Source organism: Eriocheir sinensis, unplaced genomic scaffold (genome assembly GCF_024679095.1).
Source record: "Eriocheir sinensis breed Jianghai 21 unplaced genomic scaffold, ASM2467909v1 Scaffold4, whole genome shotgun sequence".
NCBI lineage: Eukaryota > Metazoa > Arthropoda > Malacostraca > Decapoda > Varunidae > Eriocheir > Eriocheir sinensis.
Window position 1 is genome coordinate 1,746,572 of NW_026111720.1, and position 12,550 is coordinate 1,759,121.

At 45.9% G+C, this 12,550-nt stretch overlaps 1 protein-coding gene across 2 annotated transcripts; it reads right to left on the reverse strand.

The window, feature by feature from the left end:
* Nucleotides 1–2,801: 2,801 nt before the first annotated feature.
* Nucleotides 2,802–11,482, reverse strand: LOC126992099 (uncharacterized). 2 transcript variants are annotated; one of them, XM_050850774.1, is made up of 2 exons: nucleotides 11,088–11,482; nucleotides 2,802–4,097 (listed from the first exon to the last, which is right to left on the reverse strand). In XM_050850774.1, exons 1-2 carry the CDS (start codon nucleotides 11,409–11,411, stop codon nucleotides 2,802–2,804), a joined length of 1,620 nt encoding a protein of 539 aa, XP_050706731.1. In that variant the 5' UTR covers nucleotides 11,412–11,482. The 2 variants fall into 2 exon arrangements, with proteins under 2 accessions (XP_050706731.1, XP_050706732.1); XM_050850775.1 differs by lacking the exon at nucleotides 11,088–11,482 and having other exon boundaries at nucleotides 2,802–3,450; nucleotides 3,748–4,436.
* Between the last annotated feature and the right edge of the window lie 1,068 nt (nucleotides 11,483–12,550).

Below are 12,550 nucleotides of genomic sequence, written 5' to 3' on the forward strand. Positions count from 1 at the left end.
GGATAGTTTCCTTAAGCAGTTAATTAGAACACCAACGAGGGAAGAAAATATTTTGGATTTGTTGTTAACTAATAAAGAGGACATAATAAGCAACATTGATTTTGGGGGTTCATTAGGTAACAGTGATCATAAGGAAATTATATTTAATATCAAATGGGAGGATAGAGTCAGCAGAAACAACACTTAATACCTGACTTCAGGAAGGCGGACTTCGAGGGTTTAAAAAAACAGCTGCAAAGGCTTAAGGGAGTAAGATCAGAAGTAGCTGAGAGCTTAAACCATAGGGTTCGTTATGTTGGGAGTATAGAACGTGTAAGAATTCCTTTTTCCTGGAGTTCACCATTGGAATACGCGTTCACCTGGGAGGCTCTCTAACAATGTTTGAGCGAAACTGTAGGGATTCAGGAGTATTTATACCCAAATCAACAAGAAGATATCCATAAGGACGTGAATATACAGCATATATATATATATATATATATATATATATATATATATATATATATATATATATATATATATATATATATATATATATATATATATATATATATATATATATATATACAAACTGGTTTGCCTTCTCTTTTCCGAATATTTGTCTGCCCAGACAGTGAATTTGAGATATATCTGACTTATTTAATAACACGAGGGAAGGAAAGGAAAGGGGAGGGAGGGAGGGAGGGGGAGGAGAGAAGAGGGAGGGAGAAAGGTATGATGGAAGGGAGAGTTGAGCGAAACTGTAGGGAGTCAGGAGTATTTATACCCAAATCAACAAGAAGATATCCATAAGAACGTGAATATACAGCATATTTATATATGTCTACAAACTGGTTTGCCTTCTCTTTTCCGAATATTTGTCTGCCCAGACAGTGAATTTGAGATAAATCTGACTTATTTAATCCTTTCGCGCACGATGACGCATTTCGTGTCATCAAGGGTAAAAGGTTCTGACGGACGATGACGCGAAACGCGCCATAAAAGTAAATAAAAAATTATTAAAAATTAAGTTTTCGATGAAAGTGCGTCAAATTTGCAGCTGTTGGGATAAGTTTCTTAATAGTAACATATGTCAATCTATCTAAGGAACGTAGATGAGGAGCTTTGAGTGATTTTTATTTGCTAGGCTACTCTGACGAGAGAAAAAAAATACAGTTTTCTCGATGTAACTCGGGGACTAATAGACGTATGAGGAATTTGGAGATACCATAAGAATCCTCACTAAATTCCGCTTCGGAGCATATAATCGGCTAAAAAAGATGGCCTACAAAATTTCGAGCTAGCCGCAGATTTCTCAAGAATCAGAGGGGAATGGAACACACACACACACACACACACACACACACACACACACACACACACACACACACACACACACATGATCCCTTTTTCACGGAAAAAGGTAAACTCGATGCGGCAACGTCTAAGGTCATATGACATCGAAGAGCAGGCAGAAAATATAAAGAAATGCAAGTTGAGAAAAGAAATAAGAAGAAAGAAGTTAAGAAATGAGATATAAGACATTAATTAATGCAAAATCAGAAGAAAAAAAAGACTTGGTGCTGCAGTGTTTAGGGTTAGATGGCACCAAATAACCGGAGTAAAAAATAAAAAAAATATATATATATATATATATATATATATATATATATATATATATATATATATATATATATATATATATATATATATATATATATATATATATATATATATATATATATATATATATATATGTTCATTCTCTCCCAGTTTTAATTCTACGTTTTCATCTTTTTTTTTCCCTTTTTCATCTTCCACTCTTTTCTATTCATCGTTTTTTTCAATTTTTTCCCTTTTTTTCCTCTTTCGTCTTTCATTACTTTTTTCTCCTCATTTTTTATTGTTTTTTTTTCTGACGTTCTTCGTTTTACATTCTGCTCAAATTAAACGGTTTCCCATTGATTTTCTTTTTTTGATTCTCCGTTTTCCTTCTTCCTTTTCCTCTTCTACTTCCTTCCACTCCTCACGCTCTTCTTCTTCCTCTTTATCTTATTCCTAATTTTGCTTTTACACCTTTTTCTCTCCCACGTCTACCTTCTTAACCTCCTCATTCTCCTCCTCTTTCAATCACTTCCTCTTCCTCTTCCTCTTCTACTTCCTTCCAGTCCTCACCCTCTTCTTCCTCATTACCATACTCCTAATTTTGCTTTTTATCTTTTCTCTTTTTTTCTCTTCCCTCTCATTTTTTTCTTAATTATGCTTTTACATCTTTTCTCTCCCACGTCTATCTCAATCTACTCTTTCAATCACTTCCTCTTCCTCTTCTACTTTCCTTCTAAGCATACAGGCAAGAGCATTCTAATACCTTTCATTTAAATATAGTTTTAAAACAGGTGGTCGTTCAGACAACTCCTTACATAACGTTTCTTGTTCTGAGGTGCAACACGACCCCGCTATCCCTGCCTAAGGTTTTTTGTAAGACAATATTTTCTGTTTTTTCATTTGAAATATAAGATAAGAAATGTAAGCACACACATGCGTCCAAACACTCCCCACAGATGCGACACTCTTGAACAATTTGTTCCGTAGAAGTGGCACCGTTCCATGGGATGCGTTCCTCTGCATGGTGATTTTAGTCAGCTGGCGAGCCGTTCCTCTCAGTGTGATTGTGGTGCTTCTTGGCACTCCTCAGTCTCTGTTATCACCAGTCAGCGACAGTTACTGTTCAGCGGGTGTTGAGAAATGCACCCGGAATGTACGTCACCTGTACGTCGCTGAACATTTGAGTTTGATCACAACGCTGTGTACTCGCCCGGTGCTCACAGAAACTCGCCACCACTCGGCTTTGCGCCTCTCTTGGCACGACTTCTGCTGCGGGAGTTGGTGCCCCGATGTGTCTGTCCCTCGTAGAAATGCCTTGTTTCGTATCTGGGCGGGACGTGGCTGCTGGCGTTGTGCTGGCGGTGCTGTGAGTGGCGGCTGTTGGTGTAGTTGTGTGCAGCATACCAGCCACTGTTTTGCTGGAAGGAGTCGTTGCTCCGCTGTGTCGGCCTCTCGAGGTGCCGAGGTGCGCCACGCAGCGAGTTAGAGGCGGATCTAACGGGCTGCTGGTGAGGCCTCGAGGTAAAGTTGGGAGGCTGAGTGACTTGGAGCGGCGCGGCGTATCTGAAGGTGTCGTGGCCACGGTACACCTCACGTTCCTTAACGGGGGCGCGGAGGTTACCAAGGTTGAAGCACACATGTCTTGGACAGGTGGACCGTGGCATCTTTTCTTTCTTCAGGATACCTTTAGGAGACTTCCCTTCAGTAGTGGTATTCATTTGTGCACAGCGAGCTGCTCCAACTGTTTGCTGGTGTCGTGTGTTGTGTTTCTTTACCGCGTCCTTTGCTGACCCTTTCTGTGGCTTCACTGTTCTCTCCTTTCGCCTTTCCAGCTCAGGACGAATGCTGGAGAGAGGGAAGCCATACCTGAAGTAGTCGTAGCCACAGTACAGCTCACGATCCTTGACGAAAGTGTTCAGGTTCTGGAAGTTAAAGCGCACACATTTATGAGCGGTGCTGGCCGTCTTTCCTTTCTTGAGGATCCCTGTGAGGTGTTGTGGCTCATTGATTTTGTTGGCTGAATCTGTTGCTTCCTCTGTTACTGTTTTCTGAGCCTCTGGCAGTTTGTTTACTGCTTCCTTTGGTGGCTCTTCCTGTGGCTCCACTGCTCTCTCCTTTAGGCTTTTCAGCTCAGGACGAATGCTGGAGAGAGGGAAGCCATACTTGCAGTAGTCGTAGGCACAGTACAGCTCACGAATTTTGACGAAAGTGTTCAGGTTTTGGAAGTTGAACCTGATCATTTTCTTGACCGGGGTTTGAGATGCATTCCGCCGTTTGAAGCTGCTGTTAAGGGGCATCTTTTCCGGTGGGCCGGTAACGGCCTTGCTCCTGCTGGAAGGAGCGTCCCCAGCCGTGCCTTGGTGCCCAGAGGGGAGCTCATCGTATACCTCCTTTATTTTCTCTCTCTTGACCATGTGCAGAGTAATTACGAGAGTGTGAACCCTCTTGCCATGGCTCTCCAATTGCGTGCAGTCTTTTTGTGCGACTGTTGTATCATCCACTGGCTTCTGGACCTTCTCTCTCTTCACCAAGTGGATTGTGATGATGAGAGTCTGACGCCTCCTGCCAGTGGCCTCCTTTTCGCCCTTCCCCACCACCCCATCAACATCCTGCAGGGTGTCGGAGGGGATCTCCTCCTCCACCACTGCGAGAGGCTGAGCAGCCTTCTTCAGGCAGACCAGGGCCTGTTGCCCTGCATCGGCCTGGGCACCCGCGTTTTCGGTTTCCTCGACGATGTCGTCAGGTTCCTCGGAGAGGCTGCGGCGCTTCCGCCTGGCGAAGAGCCAGCCGAAGCACCCGCAGCACCAAGACTTCTTCACTTGTTTTTGCTTAGTCATTTTAATGTAAATGAACAATCTTTAGCAGGAAAGTGAAGATTACCAATGTTGTCCTCTTCTGGGATGGCTTCTCCTCGTCGTGTGCCGCCTTGGCTACACCGACCACTGGCGGGGACGCTCAAAGAACAGGCTGAGAGTGTAACGCTGGGGCGATGGAACGTAATGCAGGTGACGAAATGTTGCTGGGAGTAGTGCGCCCGTCCCACGCCCACGCCCTCATGCTCCTCCTGACACCCACACCACACAACCCACTCCCTCATCCCTGGCCGAATGATTGCTACCAGTATTACGCCCATGCCAACCCCGCACCCACGCCCTCATGCCACCCACACCAACCCACACGACCCACTCCCTCATCCCTGGCCGAATGATTGCAACAAGTATTACGCCCATGCCAATCCCGCCCCCACGCCCTCATGCCACCCACGCCAACCCACACAACCCACTCCCTCATCCCTGGCCGAATGATTGCAACAAGTATTACGCCCATGCCAATCCCGCACCCACGCCCTCATGCTCCTCATGCCACCCACACTAACCCACACAACCCACTCCCTCATCCCTGGCCGAATGATTGCAACAAGTATTACGCCCATGCCAACCCCGCACCCACGCCCTCATGCCACCCACGCCAACCCACACAACCCACTCCCTCATCCCTGGCCGAATGATTGCTACCAGTATTACGCCCATGCCAATCCCGCCCCAACGCCCTCATGCCACCCACACCAACCCACACAACCCACTCCCTCATCCCTGGCCGAATGATTGCAACAAGTATTACGCCCATGCCAATCCCGCCCCCACGCCCTCATGCTCTTCATGCCACCCACACCAACCCACACAACCCACTCCCTCATCCCTAGCCGAATGATTGCAACAAGTATTACGCCCATGCCAACCCCGCCCCCACGCCCTCATGCTCTTCATGCCACCCACACCAACCCACACAACCCACTCCCTCATCCCTGGCCGAATGATTGCTACAAGTATTACGCCCATGCCAATCCCGCCCCCACGCCCTCATGCCACCCACACCAACCCACACAGCCCACTCCCTCATCCCTGGCCGATTGATTGCTACAAGTATTACGCCCATGCCAACCCCGCACCCACGCCCTCATGCTCCTAGCTCCTTCTACTCACACCAACCCTCATAATTCATCCCCTCACCTTCACCTAAACCTGCCGGCGCCGCAACACACATCTCGTCACACCGAGAAGCCGCCGTGAGCCGGGACTGGCCGCATCGTGCCCACCTTACCCAATGAACCACTCGGCCGAAAATTCTTGCCACAAGCCCAGCAAGAACTTCGAATTATTAATCTTACAAGAATAATAACATGTCACACAAATATATTTCCCTTATATTGACTATTGGCAATGAAGGGAGGCGTACAAAATATTTACAGTTACAAATATTTAGCTGCTGCAACAATACGATTTCTCGGGTAGTTTTTTTCTTCTGAATTTTCACAGATGACGCGTTCAGCGGCGTGAGGCTTTGTTAACTACTGGATCGTCCCGCCTTGCCCTCCAGGAGCCTTGGTGATGGATTTGTCTCTTGTTAGCATTGAGCTTCACAAACACACACACACACACACACACACACACACACACACACACACACACACACACACACACACACACACACACACTCTCTCTCTCTCTCTCTCTCTCTCTCTCTCTCTCTCTCTCTCTCTCTCTCTCTCTCTCTCTCTCTCTCTCTCTCTCTCTCTCTCTCTCTCTCTCTCTCTCTCTCTCTCTCTCTCTCTCTCTCTCTCTCTCTCTCTTTTTTTGTCTAGTCTGCTTTTATTCCGCTCACCCATCTTCTAATTTAATCCTGCTTATGATCATTCTCTCCCAGTTTTAATTCTACTTTTTCATCATATTTTTTTTACTTTTCATCTTCCTCTTTTCTATTCAATGTTTTTTTTCAATTCTTACCCTTTTTTCCTCTTTCCTTTTTTATTATGTTTTTTCTTCATTTTTATTTATTTATTTTTTCTGACTGTCTTTGCAATACATTCTGCTCAAATTAAACTGTTTCCCATTGATTTTCCTTTTTTGATTCTCCTATTTCCTTCTTCCTTTTCCTCTTCCTATTCCTTCCAGTTCTCACGCTCTTCTTCTTCTTCTTTATCCTATTCCTAATTTTGCTTTTAATCATGTTCTTTTTATCTTCCTTTTCATTTCTTTTTTTATTTTCCTTTAACACTTTTTCTCTCCCACGTCAGCCTTCTCAATCTCAGTTCAATCACTTCCTCTTCCTCTTCTACTTCCTTCTACTCCTGACTCGCCTCTTCTTCTTCCTCATTATCCTACTCCAACTTTGCTTTTTATCTCATATCTTTTTTTCCTTCCATCTCAATCTCCTCTTTCTCCTCATCTTTCAATCACTTCCTCTTTCTCGTATACTTCCAGACCTCACGCTCTTCCTTCTCATTATCGTACTCCAAATTTTGCTTTGAATCTTTTTTTTCATCCCTTTAATTTTTTTTTTATGTTGCCTTTACACATTTTTTTCTCGCACGTCAATCTTCTCAATCTCCTCTTTCTCCTCCTCTTTCAATCACTTCCTCTTCCTCTTCCTCTTCCTCTTCTACTTCCTTCCAGTCGTCACGCTCTTCTGCTACCTCATTATCTTACTTCAAATTTTGCTTCTAATCTTTTTTTTTCCTGCCTTCCCTCTCATTCTTAATTTGGCTCACATCTTTTCTCCCGCGCGGCCATTCTCCAAGCCCTCTTTTACTTCCTCATTATCTCAATCTAAATTTTGTCATCCATTTTGTTTTCTTTCCTTTCATCTCTTCCTCTTACTCCTCCTCCCCAACCGTGTTTTTACTTATCCTTCCTTTTATTTCGTTTTTTCAGCCTTATTCGTATATTTTTTTTATCCTTCTTCTTTTCTGTTTGTATCGTCTGTTTTGTCTTTTTTGTCTTTCCATGTTATTGTTCTTGCCTTTCATCTTCCTCCTTCCTGTCATTTCACTTTTGTATATTATTTTTTTTACTTCTGCTTCCTCGTTTTGCTTTCCTGCGTTTTTACATTCTCATAATATTAATCTTCCCAATTTCTACACATTTAAATACTCTCTTTTGTTTCTCTTCTTTCCCATTCGTGTTTATTTGTTCCTCCTTTTTATTGTTTTCTTCCAACTTTTTCTATTTCTTTTCATATCCTCTTACTTTTTCATATATTCTAAGTCTTATTTCGCCTCTTATCCCTTCTCCCTACTCTGCCTTGCTTTAATTCTTCCATCGCCTTCCTCGTAACTTCCTTTTTGTATCCTCTACGTTCTTTTAGTTATAATTCCTTGACATTTTTTCTTCCATTTCCTTCTTCCGTTTTCTTGTTCATCTTTTTGTTTCCTTTTTGCAAGTCTTGTTTTTACTTCATCTAATATTTTTTTTTTTCTTCGTCCTTCTTCTTTTGCTTCTTTTCTTCCTGTTACTCCTTCAAAACTCTCACTTACTCATACTTATTATTTCCATATTACTCCTTCTCCTCCTTTTTCCTGCCCACAAACTTTTCCTTCGATTTTGCATTCCGCTTTCATCATTTTCCTCCTATTCTCTTCCTTTTCTTCTGCAGTGGTGATGCCGGGAAGAAGGGTGGAGGGGGGCGGATATGGTAGTCCTGGTGGTTGAAGTGCCTGCCATGATGGTGTTAATGGTCGTTATTCAAGTGGTGGGTGATTAGTAGTGGTGGTAGCGGCAGTGTTCCTGATAGTGTTATTAGTTGGAATGCTTATTTTGAGTTTAGGTCTACGGGTTTGTTATACCATGTTTCAGTTACTATTCTTCCATTGTGTGTGTTTGTGTGTGTGTGTGTGTGTGTGTGTGTGTGTGTGTGTGTGTGTGTGTGTGTGTGTGTGTGTGTGTGTAAAATTCACCGTGGCATGATCGCGTCTTCCTTTTAGTGTCACATTTTTGCACAGCTCTCCTCCGCCCCGCCCTTCTCGTGGCCTGACAGCCAATCACACAGCAGAGCCGCGTGTGGGATGCCAGGTTCCACTTCTCGTAAAATTCGTCAATTTTATCTGTGTTTTACATGCATAAAAAGGTCGAAGATACATAAGTGTGTACCATGTGGACGTATTTTTTTTTATTATTCTTTCATTTGATTTTGTTCGACTTTGATTAAATCCAGTCAGTGAAGAATTAGAACGGCCAGACTGGTGTGTTGACATCGTCACTTGATGAGAGAGAGAGAGAGAGAGTTTTGTGGGAGCTATTTTCAGGTAAATGGAAACAATTTTGTTAGCAAAATTTCAATATTTTGATTTATTGATGAATGAGTTATTGGCAAGTCGGAGAACAGATTTGGCACGATTCTTGGCATAAATGTGAAGACCATTTTTAGCAAAAGTTCTAAGGCTCCGGCACCTTCTGTGAGCTGCCTCAATCGTTGATAGCACGCGAACAAGCGTGACTGAACCAGGGAGTTTTGCCGTGATAAATGAATAACGCGGAATGTGTGGCTCCATCCCGATCTCACCTCCGTCACGCTCTGGGCACGCGTCTCAGACCTGGAAGCTATAATCATTCCGCAGAGAATGAGAGACAAAATAAAACTCAGGTCATCACACTGAGCTGAAGCATACAGGCAAGAGCATTCTAATACCTTTCATTTAAATATAGTTTTAAAACAGGTGGTCGTTCAGACAACTCCTTACATAACGTGTCTTGTTCTGAGGTGCAACACGACCCCGCTATCCCTGCCTAAGGTTTTTTGTAAGACAATATTTTCTATTTTTTCATTTGAAATATAAGATAAGAAATGTAAGCACACACATGCGTCCAAACACTCCCCACAGATGCGACACTCTTGAACAATTTGTTCCGTAGAAGTGGCACCGTTCCATGGGATGCGTTCCTCTGCATGGTGATTTTAGTCAGCTGGCGAGCCGTTCCTCTCAGTGTGATTGTGGTGCTTCTTGGCACTCCTCAGTCTCTGTTATCACCAGTCAGCGACAGTTACTGTTCAGCGGGTGTTGAGAAAATGGATGTACGTCACCTGTACGTCGCTGAACATTTGAGTTTGATCACGACGCTGTGTACTCGCCCGGTGCTCACAGAAACTCGCCACCACTCGGCTTTGCGCCTCTCTTGGCACGACTTCTGCTGCGGGAGTTGGTGCCCCGATGTGTCTGTCCCTCGTAGAAATGCTTTGTTTCGTATCTTGGCGGGACGTGGCTGCTGGCGTTGTGCTGGCGGTGCTGTGAGTGGCGGCTGTTGGTGTAGTTGTGTGCAGCATACCAGCCACTGTTTTGCTGGAAGGAGTCGTTGCTCCGCTGTGCCGGCCTCGCGAGGTGCCGAGGTGCGCCACGCAGCGAGTTAGAGGCGGATCTAACGGGCTGCTGGTGAGGCCTCGAGGTAAAGTTGGGAGGCTGAGTGACTTGGAGCGGCGCGGCGTATCTGAAGGTGTCGTGGCCACGGTACACCTCACGTTCCTTAACGGGGGCGCGGAGGTTACCAAGGTTGAAGCGCATATGTCCTGGACAGGTGGACCGTGGCATCTTTTCTTTCTTCAGGATACCTTTAGGAGACTTCCCTTCAGTAGTGGTATTCATTTGTGCACAGCGAGCTGCTCCAACTGTTTGCTGGTGTCGTGTGTTGTGTTTCTTTACCGCGTCCTTTGCTGACCCTTTCTGTGGCTTCACTGTTCTTTCCTTTCGCCTTTCCAGCTCAGGACGAATGCTGGAGAGAGGGAAGCCATACCTGAAGTAGTCGTAGCCACAGTACAGCTCACGATCCTTGACGAAAGTGTTCAGGTTCTGGAAGTTAAAGCGCACACATTTATGAGCGGTGCTGGCCGTCTTTCCTTTCTTGAGGATCCCTGTGAGATGTTGTGGCTCATTGATTTTGTTGTCTGCATCTGTTGCTTCCTCTGTTACTGTTTTCTGAGCCTCTGGCAGTTTGTTTACTGCTTCCTTTGGTGGCTCTTCCTGTGGCTCCACTGCTCTCTCCTTTAGGCTTTCCAGCTCAGGACGAATGCTGGAGAGAGGGAAGCCATACTGGAAGTAGTCGTAGGCACAGTACAGCTCACGATCCTTGACGAAAGTGTTCAGGTTCTGGAAGTTAAAGCGCACACATTTATGAGCGGTGCTGGCCGTCTTTCCTTTCTTGAGGATCCCTGTGAGATGTTGTGGCTCATTGATTTTGTTTGCTGAATCTGTTGCTTCCTCTGTAACTGTTTTCTTAGCCTCTGGCAGTTTGTTTACTGCTTCCTTTGCTGGCTCTTCCTGTGGCTCCACTGCTCTCTCCTTTAAGCTTTTCAGCTCAGGACGAATGCTGGAGTGAGGGAAGCCATATTTGAAGTAGTCGTAGGCACAGTACAGCTCACGAATTTTGACGAAAGTGTTCAGGTTTTGGAAGTTGAACCTGATCATTTTCTTGACCGGTGTTTGAGATGCGTCCCGCTGTTTGAAGCTGCTGATAAGGGGCATCTTTTCCGGTGGGCCGGTAACGGCCTTGCTCCTGCTGGAAGGAGCGTCCCCAGCCGTGCCTTGGTGCCCGGAGGGGAGCTCATCGTATACCTCCTTTATTTTCTCTCTTGACCATGTGCAGAGTAATTACGAGAGTTTGAACCCTCTTGCCATGGCTCTCCAATTGCGTGCAGTCTTTATGTGCGACTGTTGTATCATCCACTGGCTTCTGGACCTTCTCTCTCTTCACCAAGTGGATTGTGATGATGAGAGTCTGACGCCTCCTGCCAGTGGCCTCCTTTTCGCCCTTCCCCACCACCCCATCAGCATCCAGCAAGGTGTCGGAGGGGATCTCCTCCTCCACCACTGCGAGAGGCTGAGCAGCCTTCTTCAGGCAGACCAGGGCCTGTTGCCCTGCATCGGCCTGGGCACCCGCGTTTTCGGTTTCCTCGACGATGTCGTCAGGTTCCTCGGAGGGGCTGCGGCGCTTCCGCCTGGCGAAGAGCCAGCCGAAGCACCCGCAGCACCAAGACTTCTTCACTTGTTTTTGCTGAGTCATTTTAATGTAAATGAACAATCTTTAGCAGGAACGTGCAGGTCATCAACGTTGTCCTCTTCTGGGATGGCTTCTCCTCGTCGTGTTCCGCCTTGGCTACACCGACCATTGGCGGGGACGCTCAAAGAAAAGGCTGAGAGTGTAACGCTGGGGCGATGGGACGTAATGCAGGTGACGAAATGTTGCTGGGAGTAGTGCGCCCATCCCACGCCCACGCCCTCATGCTCCTCCTGCCACCCACACCAACCCACAACCCACTCCCTCATCCCTGGCCGAATGATTGCTACCAGTATTACGCCCATTCCAACCCCGCACCCACGTCCTCATGCCACCCACACCAACCCACACAACCCACTCCCTCATCCCTGGCCGAATGATTGCTACCAGTATTACGCCCTTTCCAACCCCGCACCCACGTCCTCATGCCACCCACACCAACCCACACAACCTCCCTCATCCCTGGCCGAATGATTGCAACAAGTATTACGCCCATGCCAACCCCGCACCCACGCCCTCATGCTCCTAGCTCCTTCTACTCACACCAACCCTCATAATTCATCCCCTCACCTTCACTTAAACCTGCCGGCGCCGCAACACACATCTCATCACACCGAGAAGCCGCCGTGAGCTGGGACTGGCCGCATCGTGCCCACCTTACCCAATGAACCACTCGGCCGAAAATTCTTGCCACAAGCCCAGCAAGAACTTCGTATTATTAATCTTACAAGAATAATAACATGTCACACAAATATATTTCCCTTATATTGATTATTGGCAATGAAGGGAGGCGTACAAAATATTTACAGTTACAAATATTTAGCTGCTGCAACAATACGATTTCTCGGGTAGTTTTTTCTTCTTCTGAATTTTCACAGATGACGCGTTCAGCGGCGTGAGGCTTTGTTAACTACTGGATCGTCCCGCCTTGCCCTCCAGGAGCCTTGGTGATGGATTTGTCTCTTGTTAGCACTGAACTACAAATACACACACACACACACACACACACACACACACACACACACACACACACACACACACACACACACACACACACACACACACTTAACACCACCTCTTACTGCCACCTGCTGACTCTCTCTCTCTCTCTCTCTCTCTCTCTCTCTCTCTCTCTCTCTCTCTCT